At 40.5% G+C, this 15,693-nt stretch overlaps 1 protein-coding gene and 1 pseudogene across 1 annotated transcript in view; both read left to right on the top strand.

The window, feature by feature from the left end:
* The first annotated feature begins 1,085 nt into the window (after positions 1–1,085).
* Positions 1,086–1,936, top strand: LOC126403089 (protein phosphatase 1 regulatory subunit 3D-like; annotated as a pseudogene).
* Positions 1,937–4,787: 2,851 nt separating this feature from the next.
* LOC126402968 (synaptonemal complex protein 2-like) overlaps positions 4,788–15,693 on the top strand; it is a 17,517-nt gene continuing 6,611 nt past the window's right edge. Inside the window, exons 1-35 of the mRNA XM_050065343.1 lie at positions 4,788–4,823; positions 4,906–5,046; positions 5,136–5,267; positions 5,363–5,467; positions 5,552–5,576; positions 6,045–6,130; positions 6,248–6,342; positions 6,440–6,474; positions 6,568–6,710; positions 6,856–6,908; positions 7,148–7,193; positions 7,466–7,570; positions 7,685–7,745; positions 8,220–8,368; positions 8,538–8,612; positions 8,954–9,040; positions 9,512–9,620; positions 10,122–10,279; positions 10,385–10,453; positions 10,620–10,683; positions 10,793–10,838; positions 10,948–11,027; positions 11,188–11,615; positions 11,708–11,835; positions 11,943–11,979; positions 12,068–12,138; positions 12,239–12,284; positions 12,395–12,438; positions 12,558–12,615; positions 12,787–12,952; positions 13,081–13,145; positions 13,224–13,422; positions 13,620–13,774; positions 14,106–14,228; positions 14,476–14,632. Of these exons, the coding sequence (XP_049921300.1) occupies positions 4,800–4,823; positions 4,906–5,046; positions 5,136–5,267; positions 5,363–5,467; positions 5,552–5,576; positions 6,045–6,130; positions 6,248–6,342; positions 6,440–6,474; positions 6,568–6,710; positions 6,856–6,908; positions 7,148–7,193; positions 7,466–7,570; positions 7,685–7,745; positions 8,220–8,368; positions 8,538–8,612; positions 8,954–9,040; positions 9,512–9,620; positions 10,122–10,279; positions 10,385–10,453; positions 10,620–10,683; positions 10,793–10,838; positions 10,948–11,027; positions 11,188–11,615; positions 11,708–11,835; positions 11,943–11,979; positions 12,068–12,138; positions 12,239–12,284; positions 12,395–12,438; positions 12,558–12,615; positions 12,787–12,952; positions 13,081–13,145; positions 13,224–13,422; positions 13,620–13,774; positions 14,106–14,228; positions 14,476–14,632 (3,565 nt within the window). The 5' untranslated portion in view covers positions 4,788–4,799. The remainder of the gene's footprint in view (positions 4,824–4,905; positions 5,047–5,135; positions 5,268–5,362; positions 5,468–5,551; positions 5,577–6,044; positions 6,131–6,247; positions 6,343–6,439; positions 6,475–6,567; positions 6,711–6,855; positions 6,909–7,147; positions 7,194–7,465; positions 7,571–7,684; positions 7,746–8,219; positions 8,369–8,537; positions 8,613–8,953; positions 9,041–9,511; positions 9,621–10,121; positions 10,280–10,384; positions 10,454–10,619; positions 10,684–10,792; positions 10,839–10,947; positions 11,028–11,187; positions 11,616–11,707; positions 11,836–11,942; positions 11,980–12,067; positions 12,139–12,238; positions 12,285–12,394; positions 12,439–12,557; positions 12,616–12,786; positions 12,953–13,080; positions 13,146–13,223; positions 13,423–13,619; positions 13,775–14,105; positions 14,229–14,475; positions 14,633–15,693) is intronic.

Below are 15,693 nucleotides of genomic sequence, written 5' to 3'. Positions count from 1 at the left end.
ACTAGTATTTTCCCAGTATAACCAGTCCCACTGTACTCTTCAAAGCATTCCAACACATTTACCTGAATAAGGCTCTGCAGACACAAACAGTAGAAAGGCCTCACACACCTCATTGAAAGTAAAAGCCGCTCAATAAACGCAGAAGTCACCTGCAGGATTCACAATGTTAGCATTTAGCATGTTAGCCACACCCAGAATGCATCTGCTGGTTACAACATGAGTGTGTTTGATTCGCATCACTTAGCATGATGCTCGCTGAGTGGTGCGTTAAAGTAGTGATCAAATATGGTAGCTGCAACCTTCTATACCGAGATATAATAATGCTAATGCTAATGCTAACCATAAATCATAGTGATGTCATTCTTAATTTTATTGCCCGTATTACTGTAGGCTACTGCTCATTAACTGTTAGTCCTGGCCCAGGTGTGACCTTAACCCTACACCTATCAACCTGATACTTGGCCAGTGAATGTACACACTATGTTTTGCGTGAGGCCAGCTAAACGCAGAGTGTCTCCTCTCTGCCATCGTGCAGCCACAGACACACTTCTCTGCTGCAGCTGCTGGTATATCTCCTTTTTCATCAGGACCTGTTTCATGACTGTAGCCTACAGCAGAGACTCCATAATGCACTGAAAAGCGCAAATCTAATTAATACCACTTTAAAGGTAGGATCTAAGTTAGGCTACACCCTGCAGCGTACTTACATGTTACAAACTTACACGTCATTTCTTTATGGTGAGATGATGTCAATGTCAAATTTATGGAACCATATTAAAGGCAGTTTGAATAACAGCAAAAGCGTTTGAAGACAAAACAGAATAGGCTGTCTGCATTTAGGCACGTACTACCAGAGAGCACAGCCACTGTTTACTGCCCGCCTGTTCCTGTTTTGTCATGTTTGCAACAAAATTGTTTGCAGCACATCATCATGCATTTTTAGGTAAAAAGAGAACACTAATGTTATTACTGGGTCATTGTGCTCTAGATAAGAGTATGTTTTGGGGTTGAATGTGACATAATATTAATAAATCATGCTTCAAAACGTCCTTTACAGGTGACCAGGACAGCTGTTCTCACCTAACATGGATAAAGGGTGGGTCATTGGACATGAGAGGATTCCCCCTGCAAAGGAGGAGACTACCAGCTCATGCAGCAGTGTCTCAAGACCCCGTATGATTATTAACCTGACTCAAATGCTTCAAGCTGACAATCCGAATGCAGTGAAGAAGCCAATTCCAAGAGTCTCTGTGCCAAAGGAACAACTGCAGTCTCTCTGTGAACCAATACCTAAATCCATCGTCCGACAGTGGTCACACTCTCTGCCTTCCACCACACACAAGAAGAAGCAATGCAGAGTACAATTTGTCGACTCTTTGGGGCTCGACCTGGAAGATGTCAAGCTTTTTAAATCTGGAGAGGATCCATTTATACCACATCATGTTGCCTTCAGATTGCTGATGGATGCAGAGTTGGCAGATGGAAAGCAACTGAAGATATCTTTGCCATACTTGAAGCCGGTTTTTAATCAACAACCCGGTGACCAGGAAGGATTCCTGCATCGCCTCCATGCGCAGAAAGTGTGTCTGGAGAGTGTTGTGTTTTCATGAATTTGGACTTTGAGAAAGATGTCACAGCCTGCTATTCGCTTACAGACTGGAAGAGCTGCTCAGAAACTAAAGCTTCTTGGGTGTCCACCATCACCAAGACCTGGGAAGGAGGAGGGGGCCAGTTCAGTTGTGATACATTTCGTTTCCACCTGCCTGTTCCTCCATTCCTACAGCCAGGGGCAGTGTTGCAATTTGCCATCCAATACAGAGTCTGTGGGGCTGAATACTGGGACAACAATGATGGAGAGAATTATAAGTTAGTCTGCCATAACTACAAGCTCGCTGTGCCCAAAGAATGCGAGGACAGCATGGTGCACTTCATCTAAGATGCTGACTAAAAAAAGGGTAGAAGAAACCAATTTAGAGCACTTTATGACCGTTGACAGCAAGACCTATTAAATATGCATAACTGCATTGTGACATAAAATGTGGATTTTGTTAGACTAACAAAGGATTTCTTTGACTCAAGTAAGATTCAAGACAAACTGTCAACTCTAGACAGACAGCGTCAGTGTGAACACTAATGCATTTCTAATGTACGCCAGCTTCAGTGCCACTGCTTGACTTTTGTGTTTTCTTCTTTAAAATTGCACTCTAATTGATTTTCCTGGTTATTTAAACAAAAACTTTAAAGTGGGCACATCAAATGGAGGTGACACCAACTGAGTGTTACATGTTGAGCTTGCATTATAAAGTGTAACTTATATTCTTATTGAAAGCCAAAGTCCCACCTAATCGCTTGGCATCTTCTACTAGCTTTTTGTGACTCAATGGGTTTTCTTGTAGCTTTCTTTTTAATTAGGGACTGTTCTTTACTTATGATAGAGAGGGCATGGTGGCACGTCAAATAATTTTTCTAGCCCTGGGGAGGGACATATGTTTTTCTACTCTGGCTTGGCCAAGGGACCTACCACTTTAAATGGTTGTATTTTGTATTTATTTGAAATACACTCTGAACCTTCCAGCGTACGTATCATAGCAAGAAACTACCAAAAACTCAAAATTCAAGAAAAGCAGTTCTTGAATACATCATGTGTGATAAATGCCTCTGACATCAAATCTGAACTTAAAATAGAGATATTTTATGGGGTGTCAGTGGCTTAGTGGATAGAGCAGGCACCCCATGTACAAGGCTGTTGCTGCAGCGGCCCGGGTTCAAGTCCAGCCTGTGGCCCATTGCTGCATGTCGTCATGCCTACTTTACGATATTACTTTGGCTGCTACAGCTTGTGTGATGATGTGATTTGGAGATTTGCATTTTGCTTGAGTAATTAGCTGCTTGTTTTGGGGATAACTCTCCCTCCCTCTGTGCTATTCAATCATTACATTGGCTCCAAGTGGCAACTTCCAGGGCTGAAAAATGAAGTCAACACAGAAATGCCCAAAACTGCAATTCATTGAATGGCCACTTGGGGGCGGCTCCAATACAGAGTAACCCTCTCCATAGACCCCCATGTTAAAAAGCTCAACTTTACAGCAGAAATAAACATGTTTACAGTCTGGTACAAAAAATAGTTTGTAGCTTAGGCCTATTTCCCCCTCCATGACATCTATAAGGGGAGTGATTTTTTTTTTTTTACAACTCGTTTACATTTTATTGAGGTTTAAAGTTACTTAATTGGTACTAGGGGGCCTAAAGTGTGCCAAGAAAATATCCCCCACACCATTACACCACCAGCACCAGCCTGAACTGTTGATACAAGGCAGGATGGATCCATGCTTTCATGTTGTTTATGCCAAATTCTGACCCATCCCACCAAGGTTGGACATGTTGTTGATTCAGCGATGGTTTTCTGCAGACCTAGGTTGTAACAAGTGGTTATTTGAGTTACTGTTGCCTTTCTATCATCTTGAACCAGTCTGGCCGTTCTCCTCTGACCTCTGGCATCGGCAAGGCATTTTGACCCAGAGAACTGCCGCTCACTGGATATTTTCTCTTTTTCAGACCATCCTCTGTAAACCCTAGAGATGGTGCTGTCTGAAAATCCCAGTAGATCGGCAGTTTCTGAAATACTCAGACCAGTCTGTCTGGCACCAACAACCATGCCACATTCAAAGTCACTTAAATCACCTTTCTTCCCCATTCTGGTGCTTGAACTTCAGCAGGTTGTCTTGACCATGTGTACGAGCCTAAATGGGTGAGAGAAAAAGGAAGTCATACCCCAGCCAGTTTTACAAAACATTGTAAAACATAGTATTTTGTCTGTATTGTCAGCTAAATGGGAATAAAATACTGTTATCACCACATGTTAAGTTGGCCACTATAACAAGAACAGCTCTCAGGGGTTGTCAGTGCTCCTGGGAAATGTAGTTGTTGATTACTGACAATAATTGTTGTGTCATAATTCTGAACATTGGGACTTTCTCTAATGTACTTTCCAGCAAAGGAGCAGATGTCTGCTTAAGATAAAAGACGGACAGAAACCCTGAGAGACAACTTTCCTGTGACAGAGTAAGTTTTAGGACTGACGTTTAAAATAGTGGAGCAGAGAAGAGACTGGCGGCCATTGGGGGGGACCCGTCGCGCGCATGCGTAATGAGTGAAAATACTTCGCGCGTTTGACGTTGGACCTGTCAAACCGTTTATTGTCATGTTTCTGCGCAACATTTGACATCACGGTAAGTAAGTCAACGTTATAAAAATAATAACTTACAGTCGACTTTAGTAATTTAGTGCCTGGTAAACGCAAAGGTCGAAATAAGCATTAGCTAAGAGAAGGAACGTTAGCGAGCGTCAGCAGTAACGTTAGTTATGTTAAGCTAATGTTTTTCTCTGGAAGCCAACTATAGAGTGGTGAAACCATTAACGTGACTGGGTTAATATGTTAAACGCTAGTTAGCTATTAGTTGTTAAGCTTGTGTTAAACTTACTTTACAGCCATAGTTTCATAAAGCGACAGACAAATGTGATAACGTTAGCTATTCACTTGTTAGCTAACGTTAGCAAACAGTCAGTTAATGTTGCAAATCAGCTCACTAAAGTTCACTCCGACTGAGCCAGTCAAAGTGTAACGTCAACTGTCCATAGGGATAACGTTATTTATATTTATAATATTATTTACATGAAGTTTATTATTGTTAAAGAGCTTAAGGTTGGCAAGTTGATGTTTGCAAGTGACCATTAGACCTAACAGCCTTTTGAAGACAGCTGAGGCGAAGTTGCAGTAAAGCTGTTCCTCTAAACGGAAAATGGCCCCGGGACAGGACACTCAGGTGGGTATGCACATCTTTACCCAAGTTTATCAGGATTCCTTTGTTGTTGAAAAGCAAACGTATTAGCCATTTTCATGTGCAGTTGGAGAAAGTCATTGATGAGGTGTTAAAGAGTGGGGCTGTCCAACCACTGGATGTTTTCTTGCAAAGCAACATACATGAAGGGACTGTCATCAAATGTTCCCAACAGTTTCTCACCAAATTGGATAAACTTGTCAGCAGGGTAAGATGTAGCCCAACAGACTTATAATGCCACAATGCTCTATTGTTTGTAATTCTAATGAAACCATATCTATTTTTTTTTTAACTTAGAATATGGATCAAAAAGATGCAAAGTCAGCCAGTTTGGCTTTCGTCATCCTCTACAAGTGTGGGAAAAACCTGAAACTACCTGGTGGTTCCCAAGGACTGTCAGGAATAATAGCTCAAGGCCTGCTCAAAAAGATGAGTATACATCTCAATAAACAGGCACACAGTGTGTGAGTGCTGCATCAGTAAATGTACTTAGTCAGTTGTTGATTGAACCTGGTTTTGTGCACATGGTGCAGTGGTTTGAGAAATGCAGGCGACTGTGGATCGAGTGTGGCCCGCAGTGGGATGAGACCTTGTTCAACCTCTCTGAGGATTTCTTTGATGCCTTAATGGTGAGTTGATTTCTAATAATAAAATAATGCACCAATCATGTTAATGTCCATATTATAAAGTGTTTTCTTTCCTCCCTGTTACAGGTGGTTCATGAAGCCTGCAAAGAGGGTTTGTTTTACATTTCTATTATTTATTTGTTTTTCATCCTCAGTGTGTGCGTTATATCTCCAATGACCCCTTTTTAGGACCCAAATAAAGTTTATTCCACAGTATTACTTGGGTCTGAAACACTTAAGATTGACGCCAGCAACACACAGCAACATTTCTCCAGTGTTAGGGTGTTATCTTTGTATTAATGGTGTAACAGAACAGTATGTATACATGTAGAGACTGACGAACAAGATGTGAAGTTATGGAATAACTTAGTACAAAAGATTACGCTGAAACTCTGAAGTAATTACATTTCACTATCAAATCAGATACATTTTACCGACTAAACTATTGTTGGAACAGATTTAGGTGGAACATAATGAGCATTTATCATACAAAACAAGCTTCTTAAAACAACATCAACTTTCATGATGAATCTTATAAGAAAAGACTTTCACAATTGCAGCAACATATGTTTTTTTGCAGGAACTTACAAAATCACAGACTCCTTCCTGTACCCTGTTGGTCAGTTGGCAGTAGACCCCAGTATCTACATCCTGATCCAAAAAGAGGTTTGAAATGTTTTTAATAACCACTTTTACTTTTAAGCTCTACTTTGGAGCCACATTAAAAACTGTGATTTGAGTGTTCAGTGCTCATAAATTCACTCGCTAATAATGTTCTAACAGGCAATTCGCAAATTTAACTTACTTCTGGACAAAATCCCAGTGGAGCTCAAGAAAGAGAGGAGGATCCTATCATCACAGGAGGCCTCAGACATCATGTATGTCATGGTAATTTCCTCATAGTAAGGATTATTGTTACTCATTTTGTTCTGGATCCACACACTCTTAAACTTTTTCTTGTTTATTACATTTAAGGATCAAGCTAGCTGGTCGGATAATGAAGGGTGGTGGTAAGTATCTTTTATGAATAGTATCATCTCATTTCACCAAGAATCATACATACCATAGACACAAAAATGTACAACACACTTTCTTTGTGTCAGATTACGACTTGCAGACAGCCCTGGTGGAGGCATTGTGCAGAATGGCAGCTCCTGACCAGAGGAAGGAGCTGGCCTATCGGTGGTTCAGCATGGAGCATGTGGCCAGTGCCTTTGTCAAGATCAGTGATTCTGAGTTTGAGACGGTAAAAATGTCTGATTTGTACAAGTGCACCACCTTTGCCTCTCATTTACATGTACATGATTTGCACTACAGTGGTAATGTAGTGTAAAAACATTACAAGAGGAGTTCAGCTACATTGAATTTAATATAAATGTGTGTGATTTCAGGACTGTCGCAAATTTCTGAACTTGGTGAATGGGATGCAGGGAGACAGGAGAAGGTACACAAATACCATAACTCAGTGCCTCCCAAGACATGGTCTGGAGAACTCAAGGGGTCATTAGGGTCGCCACCCAAAAGAGGAATATTTTAGTGTAACTTTTACTGAAACTATTATTTCACACCCTTGACTTTATAGCACAATGAGAAAACGAATTAGAGTGGCATTATTTTTTCATTAAATTTTATAAATGTGATAGAGACACATAACTGAATAACAATGTTTTCTCTGTAATATAGAGTGTACTCCTATCCTTGTTTGGAGGCTTATCTGGACAAGCATGAGGTCAGTATCGACAGGGTTTCTGTGGTTTAAAGAATAGGAGAAAATGTCAAATGATACAAAATAATAAATGCAGCTGTTGTCTGTCTCGAGTCCGACAACACATTAGAGGCAATAATAGAGAACATTTCAAGATGCTTCTGCCTTTTTGGTACAATTAACTGTTCATTAAAGTGTTAGGATAGTTAATGTGAGCTAAAATGTCACAATTCATAATGTACTGCTATGTGTATCAAGGATTGTGTGTGCTCAAAGGATTTTGGTTTTGTTGTTAGCTGCTGATGCCTGCTGATGAGAACCTGGAAGAATTTTGGATCGACTTTAACCTTGACAGCCGCAGCATGTCCTTTTACTTCTCTTTTTCTGATGATGAAGCACAGGTACCTCACAGTACATTCATGAAAGTGAAAATCAAGAAGTGCAATAACTTGCGTAATAAACTGTAGATGTATATTTGTTATAGCCTAATTTAGACTGATATTCTCTTCATGTAGGAGGCCCAGTGGGAAACAGTATGTTTCAATGACAATGAAGTCCAAAGCTACACTGTAACAGGTAATTAGAGTACAAAGAGTACTGTATTTGTGTCTAGCATCTGAATCTGCAGATGACAAAAATAGCACTTGTCCATTAAACAAAAGGCATTTTGACGCATACATGACATTGACAGATTGAAGTTTCTGTAAAGACATTTGTTATAGTGAGGAAACAAGGATAACAGATTAATCAAAAACAATACATTTCAGGGAGATAATACCTTCTTTTGATGTGCATGTGACTGGCTATGTCTTTTCTAAATATTTTTTTTGTGGCTTTTTGCCTTTATGAGATAGGACAGTCTAAGTGTTAAGGGTTGAGAGACAGGGGATGACATGCAGTGAGGGGCCGCTGCAGCAAGGACATTGCCGTTGTTGATGGGATGCCTGCTCTACCCATTAAGCCAGCAGGCACTCCCTATGTCCTTTAAGTAATTGCTTGTGTGTTTGTTTGTGTGTGTAACTATAATACATGATGTTTTTTTTTCTCCAGAGGAGGGCAAGAGGAAAGTCTTGCAGATAAAGTTGTCACAGGTTGTGATCGTGGGTGCGGTGGAAGGAACGAGTGTTACCATCCACTTCAGCTCCTCCCTGGACATCCTGCAGGCTGCTCGTAAAGTCTATGGACACAGCAAAAACAAAGTGGGTCATGACTTATTCACTCAAACCTCATCAGCCACAGTGTTTGCAGGGATATTTTGTTTTAAACATTTTGAAACCACAGCATTCTTGCTTTTGCTCTAGTCAGAGTCTAAAGTGTGTTCATAATAAATGTGGCAGTTTGCATTAAATAAGGGTCTCTTTCTGTCAGGGCTTTGTGGGGAAGACAAGCACATCTGTAGCGAAGACTATAGTTAAAATTGTAGGGGAAGATAACATCTCCCAGGTAAGCAAATATCATGCTCTCAAAAGACAGCTGTGATGTGATAAAGGTGGTCATTACTAATGCCAAAATGTGTAAAACTAGACGGTTAGGGCAGCTGCCTATTTAAGGATGGGACTGGCTCATTTTTGAGATTAGTTTGGTTTGAATTGTCAGGATACAGAGTTTAAGTTACGTGCAGTAAATGAGATATGGCTACAGACAAAAGAAAAATGGTGCGGCTGGTGTTCGGCTTACATTGATGTGACATTGTATCAGTACTTTTAACATTTTGAAAAAGCAGTAAAATAGATCAAATCAGCATGACAGCTTCGAAACATTTGTGTGTGTTTCCCTCCATGCAGGTTGTTCCAGAGAGTCAGATGTCCCTCGGTGAAAGTGAGAAAACCACTGCACCTTACCTTCTACCTGCCCCGTCTGCACCTGCACAGGTGAAAGAGATTTGTACTTGCATTTATTGTATATTAGATGTGTAACAGTTAAGTGTATTTAAAAATGCATAGGTTTGTCAGTGACGGCCATCTTTGACAGTTCAGTGAGCTCATTAACATACTAACCAGGCTCTCCTGGTTTGTTATCACCCAAAAAGTGTAATTGTTTGTTGCTGTGTTGTGAAAATATTCACCTGATACTTGGATCTTGAACTAAAATGCGTTAAAAACTCGCAGCCATGGCCAGTAGGGGGTAAGGGAACCAATCATGTCAGGGTCAAGCCTTTTGATGATCAGTATTTTCCTTAAGGAACTGTTGACATTGAAGACAATAGAATTGGCAGTATAATTTCTATATCCTGCACTGAAAACCCCCAAAACTTTTGTACAGTGCAGTATCACATTTAAATTAACCATTTACAGAGGCGACAGAAGGATTCACAGAAATACTCATTTTAATTTTCCATCCAGATGGTGACCCCAACCAGGATGAGGATTTCAGAGTCGACCACCTTTATCAGCAGCAGTGGAGGAGGAAGTGTGCATTGTGCCAGTTCCCTCGCTGCTGTTATGTCATCAAGTAGGAAGAAGTTATCAGAATTTAAATCCTTAAAAGATATAAAATGTACTCAAAACAGTTTAAAGATTTAGCTTATTTTCAATGGTATCACAGATGTGTTTGTGCTGCATTTTTATTGTTTATTTGTTTACGTATTTCCATATTTGATGAATGTAGGGTTAAAAGTACAACATGCATACACCTATTATGCCTGTTTTGTATTTAATTATCTTTAAAAATCTCTTTTGTTCTATGTTTCTTAATGCAGGGCTTCCTGAACCTTTTTATGTCAAGGACAGATTAGCGGTGTTCAGGGAAACCTGTAGTTGGGAAGGACACAGGATAGACTCTATTAGGTCACGTAATGAGAGAAAAAAAAATAGTTTAATGTCAATAAATGAAACTAAAATAGATTTTACTTGTTCTTTCTTACATTCTTATTGTTCACAGAGATTCACGGATTAAAGCAAGGCATGTTGATTGAGCTCTCAGCTGTAATGTATTCTCTTCTTTCCCCTTTAGACACTTCAGCCAAGGTTAAGGGGAAGCCGTCTCTGGAGATGGTTCGTTCAAGTGACAGGCAAGGTGAACATTACTTGGGAGAGCTAAGGACAACTGCAAAGACCTGCAGTAATGGCACAACACCTAACAGCACAATAGCAAGTGACATGACAAAGCAGGTATGACACATACTGAATATACTTAATATAAAGTCAGCAAGCCCAAAATATGACATCACAGTATGTAAAATGTGATTTTGATTAATTTTATGGTGTGTGTCTCAGAGTGCTACATCTCTACAAAGCACAGCTTCCAAACTGTCCAATAAGAATAAGGTCGGCAAACACAAAAAGGTATAATGCCCAAATTATTATGTTTATATATAACGTTAAGCCATGTGTTTTCTACCTTTGCACACACAGGTATGAGGGTGTGATGCAAATTTTGAATCTGCTTCAAAGTCGTATTTACACAACACGTATCATTCTGTTGCACCTGTCGTCTATGCTTGTCGTACAGAATGTACCACTGGCAAAAGCAGCAGATGTGGTTCCAGCTGGACAGGGAGAGGAACAGTCTCTGGGTATTGTATCACTATAGTGACTCACTGTACACTTAAGCTCAATCTGAAAGTACAGCTACATTGTAATTCTTAAGACTCTTGAACCCACCACTGATATATTTACTTACAGAGTCCAGTTTTGTGCCTGACACCCAACCCACAACTGGGAGAAACATGTAAGCACTGTGAAGAATCTGCTGCCATTAGAGCAGCCAATGCTCTGATTGTTAATGCTGCGAGTTTGTGTTGATACAGTATGTGTGTATATCTTTTTTCAAACTGCAGATCTATGAACTGGAGCAAACTGTCAGTTTCTGAAATGCTGATGATGCCCACACAGAAAATCAGTTCTCTGCCAAGACCTGGTGAGCAAAGAAGTCATCAAATATCGTTACTATCTTTCAAACGTCACTAAATGTTTTGTATATTAAAGACTAGTAACACGGACAGAGCCTGGCTAGTGGAAAAAACTAATGTCATCAAACTTGTATTTTGTTTCTATATTAAATTACTTCTTCTCTTTAGAGTCTCAGTCAAGTTTGGCAGGACAACAGGAGAGCCTGTCCTCAGCACAGACATCGTCAGTTGCAGGCTCGAGCTCAATCAACCAAAAGCAACTTCACATAGAACTCACCCAGCGCCTGCAGCAGGTCCTCAGAGAGAAGAACCAAGATCCGGCACCTCAGGAGCCATCTGCACCCCACAGAAACATGTCTGACATCAAAGGCAGAAGCTCTGTGGAGCAGTGTGCTGCAAAACTGTGTTCTCCCAAAAAGCAGCAGGCCCAGAGGAATGGCCTGACCAAAGGGAAGAGTAAACGCCAGATGTCACTGGAGACAGATGCAGATGCAGTCAAAGCTCCAGCCAAGGCCTCCACATCTAAAGCTCCACAGAAGGGAACACCACAGAAAGGGAATGCTGACACTAACAGGAACCTTTCAAGCAAAGAGAAGGTATGAAATCTGCAAGCTTAAGGCATGTTACTAATTTAAGGTTATAAATGTTGTATATTGTGATTCTCACACCTTCTATTGTTTCTGTGCAGAGAGATGCAGAGGTTGCAGGCAGCATGGTGAAGCTCATCTCTAGCCGCTATGACAGTAACACCAAATCCACAGCAAAAGATACTGCAGACACAATCCCTCAGAGCTGGATTCCTCCTCTTGTCAACAGGTATACACACAGATGATTGTAGGGCTACATTGTGTTGTACTGTAGTAAAGGAACTAATGTCATCGCTAGCATAGCTGTGCAGCTTATTGACCGTGTTTTTGTTTTAGGCCGATCTTCAATATGGGCTGGTTATCAACCTCTAAAGTAAGTCATTGTTACTATGTGGTGAGGAGCCAGTTTAAGTTACTTTTCTTCTGCTTGATTTTCTAAATAACATCTTTATCTGCTGTAGAGAGAAGTATCTGGAGCTGTAAGCGTCATGAAATCTTACAGTAAAACCACAACAAACTCTACGAGGCAGAGGTGATATAATTCAGTTAAAACATTTGAGGTCCATTTTGATATTTCAGTGGCTTTCAGTGCATTTTAGGAAGCATTTATTGTCTTTTTTTCTGTTGTACAGAAAAGATGTTTTTGCATTTAACTTTGATGCATCATTGAGTGCTGGGGTAAATATTTCTAATTACTAATAACTAATGTTATTTTATATCTTGACATCTTATACATGGATACTCAGTATGCCATAATAGTATTTTAAGTCTGTTTAATTGCTCTTTAGGAAAAGAACAAAACCTTCACTAACACTTCTGCCACATCAAACAGGTTGGTCTGACAGCTGAAAATCGCCTGTGTACTGTTGAGAAATGTAATCTTTGAAACAGTAACATTTTATTAAGGTTTATATTAAAAACTAGTTTCATATCTCCTGTATTGTTTTACAGTGCCATCCACGACTCCTCAGCACTCAGCACAACCAAGAAAGGACAACCTGTGGCAAAAGTATACCTTCATTGCACTACATATGTCTGGAAAAAATAATGAAAGCCTACTTTTCAAAAGTCATGGTTTGCGCTTAACTGGGAAAGAATTATGCAGCCCAGCTAATAAACAACCTCTTTCTTTCTTTCTTTCTTTCTTTCTTTCTTTCTTTCACCTCCTTGTGTGTTGCAGGAGAAGCGGTATGTGAAGAGGCATCTGTTCAGTGACACAGACACAGACTGTGTCACGACAGATGTCAGCTGGTTGAGGGAATCAAGCAGGAAACCCAAACCCAAAGTTACCAAATACTCCAGGCAGGCGCCCGTCAAGCCCAAAGCTGTGTCACCTCATACTTCATGTAGGCCATTAAAGCCACACATTCATGCTGCTCACAATCTGGAATTCATTACATGAGGACTGAATGTCGATACAGTCATCTGAAGACATTATATTTCCATAAACATGCTGGGCTTTCTTTTATTACAGATGAGTTTCCAGGTGTACCCCCACCCTCTCAAAAACCTGTAAAGGACAATACCAAACCCAGTAAGGTAAGGCAGTAATGTGCTTCTAGCCCACGATGCACTATCCCAGTTGGCCACAGTGTGTCATTGTTGTTTAATCTGTAGAAGCCTGATGTGAAGAAGAGAATGGAGCAGCCGAATAAGACAGTGAAGCCAGCAGTAGAGCCAAAGAGACCACATGCAGCAGGCAGGAGGCCCCAGAGAACTGCAGCCACCTTTATCAAAAGCTACAGGGAGACAGACACTGATGACAGCCAGTCAGAACCAGAGGAGCCTCCTGTTTCCAAGGTAAAATACTTTCCTATATCTTATGTCGCTTTGTCCTCCAGTTATTGCTCTTATTGTGTATGCAAATGTATATAGAACAATGTGTGTCCTAATGGGAATATTTTATCTCCAATATCCATTTGAATTCGAAAAATGGCAGTCAATTATTGTGCTGTTGGAAATAGACTAAAATCACACTGTCTTTGTCTGCATAATAATAGCACTCCTCCACTCATCATCTGGAGAAAGCTGAGAAACCTCACGAGGCTGCTCAAGTGACAAAGAAAAACACTGCCAGCAAACAACCAACCAGAAGTTATCTGGAGATAGACAGCAACTGTCATAGCAGCGGGGCAGAGTTGGAGTCAGAGCAGCCACGTTTCTCCAAGGTAGAGGTCACTGTGTTTACATCTCATGTATCCATATCTCCACATGCTAACAATTTATGTGACTTTGGTACTGACGTTTTAATGAGGTAACAAGCTAGTAAGTGGGTGGGTATGTATTAGTTAGCATCAAATAAAAAAATGTGAATACAACTACATTAGAGCTCACAGTGAACTCCACAGATGGATGCAGTTGTTGTGCAAGCATCATACAGTGTTTTTAGAGCTGCTGTTTCTGAAACAAAATTACACTCAGCTCGTTGACAGTCTGTTACAGAAAAGTTGTAGCCTGTTACAGAAATATTTAAGTCCTTTTCGGTTTGTCTGCCAACAGAAATATTTTGTAGGCCAGCAGGGGAAGAGTGAGAAGACCAGTTTAGAGGTGCCAGAGGTAAAGAAGGGAAAGAACACCTCCTCTGAGCAATCCACAGATCTGAGAAAGCCATCTGGTCTCAAGGTGGGAGCCCAGACCTCTATTCAGGTCATTCCAGCTTACCTTTTGAACAGTGTTAGGCTTTGTGAGGTAACATTTAAGATAACATACCTAGATACAGCCTACTGTATATTATTCAAAATAAAGAGGCGAAAAAAATGTCAAGATGTTTCTTTTTAGCTGTATTAAGCTGCGATTGGCCCATGGCCTTGAATGTGAATATTCACATTGTGGTCCAGACTGTTGATCATCAAGAAGCACTGTGTTTCAGCAGCAGAGGCCTGAGAATGTTCTCCCAGAAACTTCCAGAAAGTTGAGTAAGAAACATGTCGTCCCTGCTCGAGAACAGATGAATGGATTGAAGGATTCCCGGGCTACCCGCCAGACCTCTTTCTGTCCGTCCCCTCCTTTGATCGAGAGGATGAGATGTAAGACTGGAAAGCCACACACCAGCTCTTAGATAACAGTCACATGACTTTTTTTTTTACATCAGTTAATGTTTCACAGTCGGTGAAATGGTTAATTCAATTACACTGGCCACACGGTGTGTTACCTAAGAGCCCTTTGACACAGTTGAAATTTGTTTTCCCATCATTGAAAAGATTGTTCAGGAAGATAATGTTTGATTTTCACTTACTGTAGAGACACTGCAGGTTTATTTAACTAGCTCAAAAGCACATCAAAGATCTGCCTTTTGAGATTATTATTATGCAAAGTGTCACTTATGAGATATTTTGTACAAACCCTTGTGAAACTATAAAAAGTGTGTATTAATCCATGTTTGCATTAGATACATTTTCACTTTCACCTTCATGCAGAAAGTTTTAAAAGTGTTGACCCTATTGCTCCCTAGTCTCGCCACCAGACAATCAGAGATCTCCGCCTTCTGATAGTCTTGGGACACTCCTTTCTAAAGTGTGTTTAACACACCGGCGAAAACGGTCGGCAACAAAGCAACGCCTCTTGCATTTTTGAAAAGGACACGCCTTCTCGGAAATGTGTGCTCCTCCTTTTCTCGTCCGTAAGGAAACAAACACACAGAGAGCTTGAAAATGGATGCCGAGCGATCTAACTCCGTTTTATCAAACGTGTGCTCATCCGTGAAGAAAATATTTTTTCCAGCGGATGTCTTAGTTACAACATTATTGAGCTAACTGGAGTAGTTTCATGTCGTATCCGACAACGGGAGGCTTTTAACAGATGACGTCCTGTTACCTTTGCTGCTGCTGTAAGCTGTCCCTGTCAGCTGATGCTTTCTAGACATCGTGATTTCCTAAAACTGAATAAATACCACACATAGCAACACAAAACTGCTTTGCTAGCTCAATCATGTTGTAACTAAGATATCCGCGGGAAAAGATATTTTTTTCATGGACCGTTTAATGAGTTATTACCTATTACAGACACCGCTAACGGCTAACAGGGCTAACAGCTAACGGTTAGCCCAGCTTAACGTGCACACAGAAATAGTAATGTTTGTTCAATCATT

Source organism: Epinephelus moara, chromosome 16 (assembly GCF_006386435.1).
Source record: "Epinephelus moara isolate mb chromosome 16, YSFRI_EMoa_1.0, whole genome shotgun sequence".
In the NCBI taxonomy this organism is placed as follows: Eukaryota; Metazoa; Chordata; class Actinopteri; order Perciformes; family Serranidae; genus Epinephelus; species Epinephelus moara.
The sequence above is the reverse complement of the archived record's forward strand: the minus strand, read 5'-3'. Positions and strand labels throughout refer to the sequence as shown.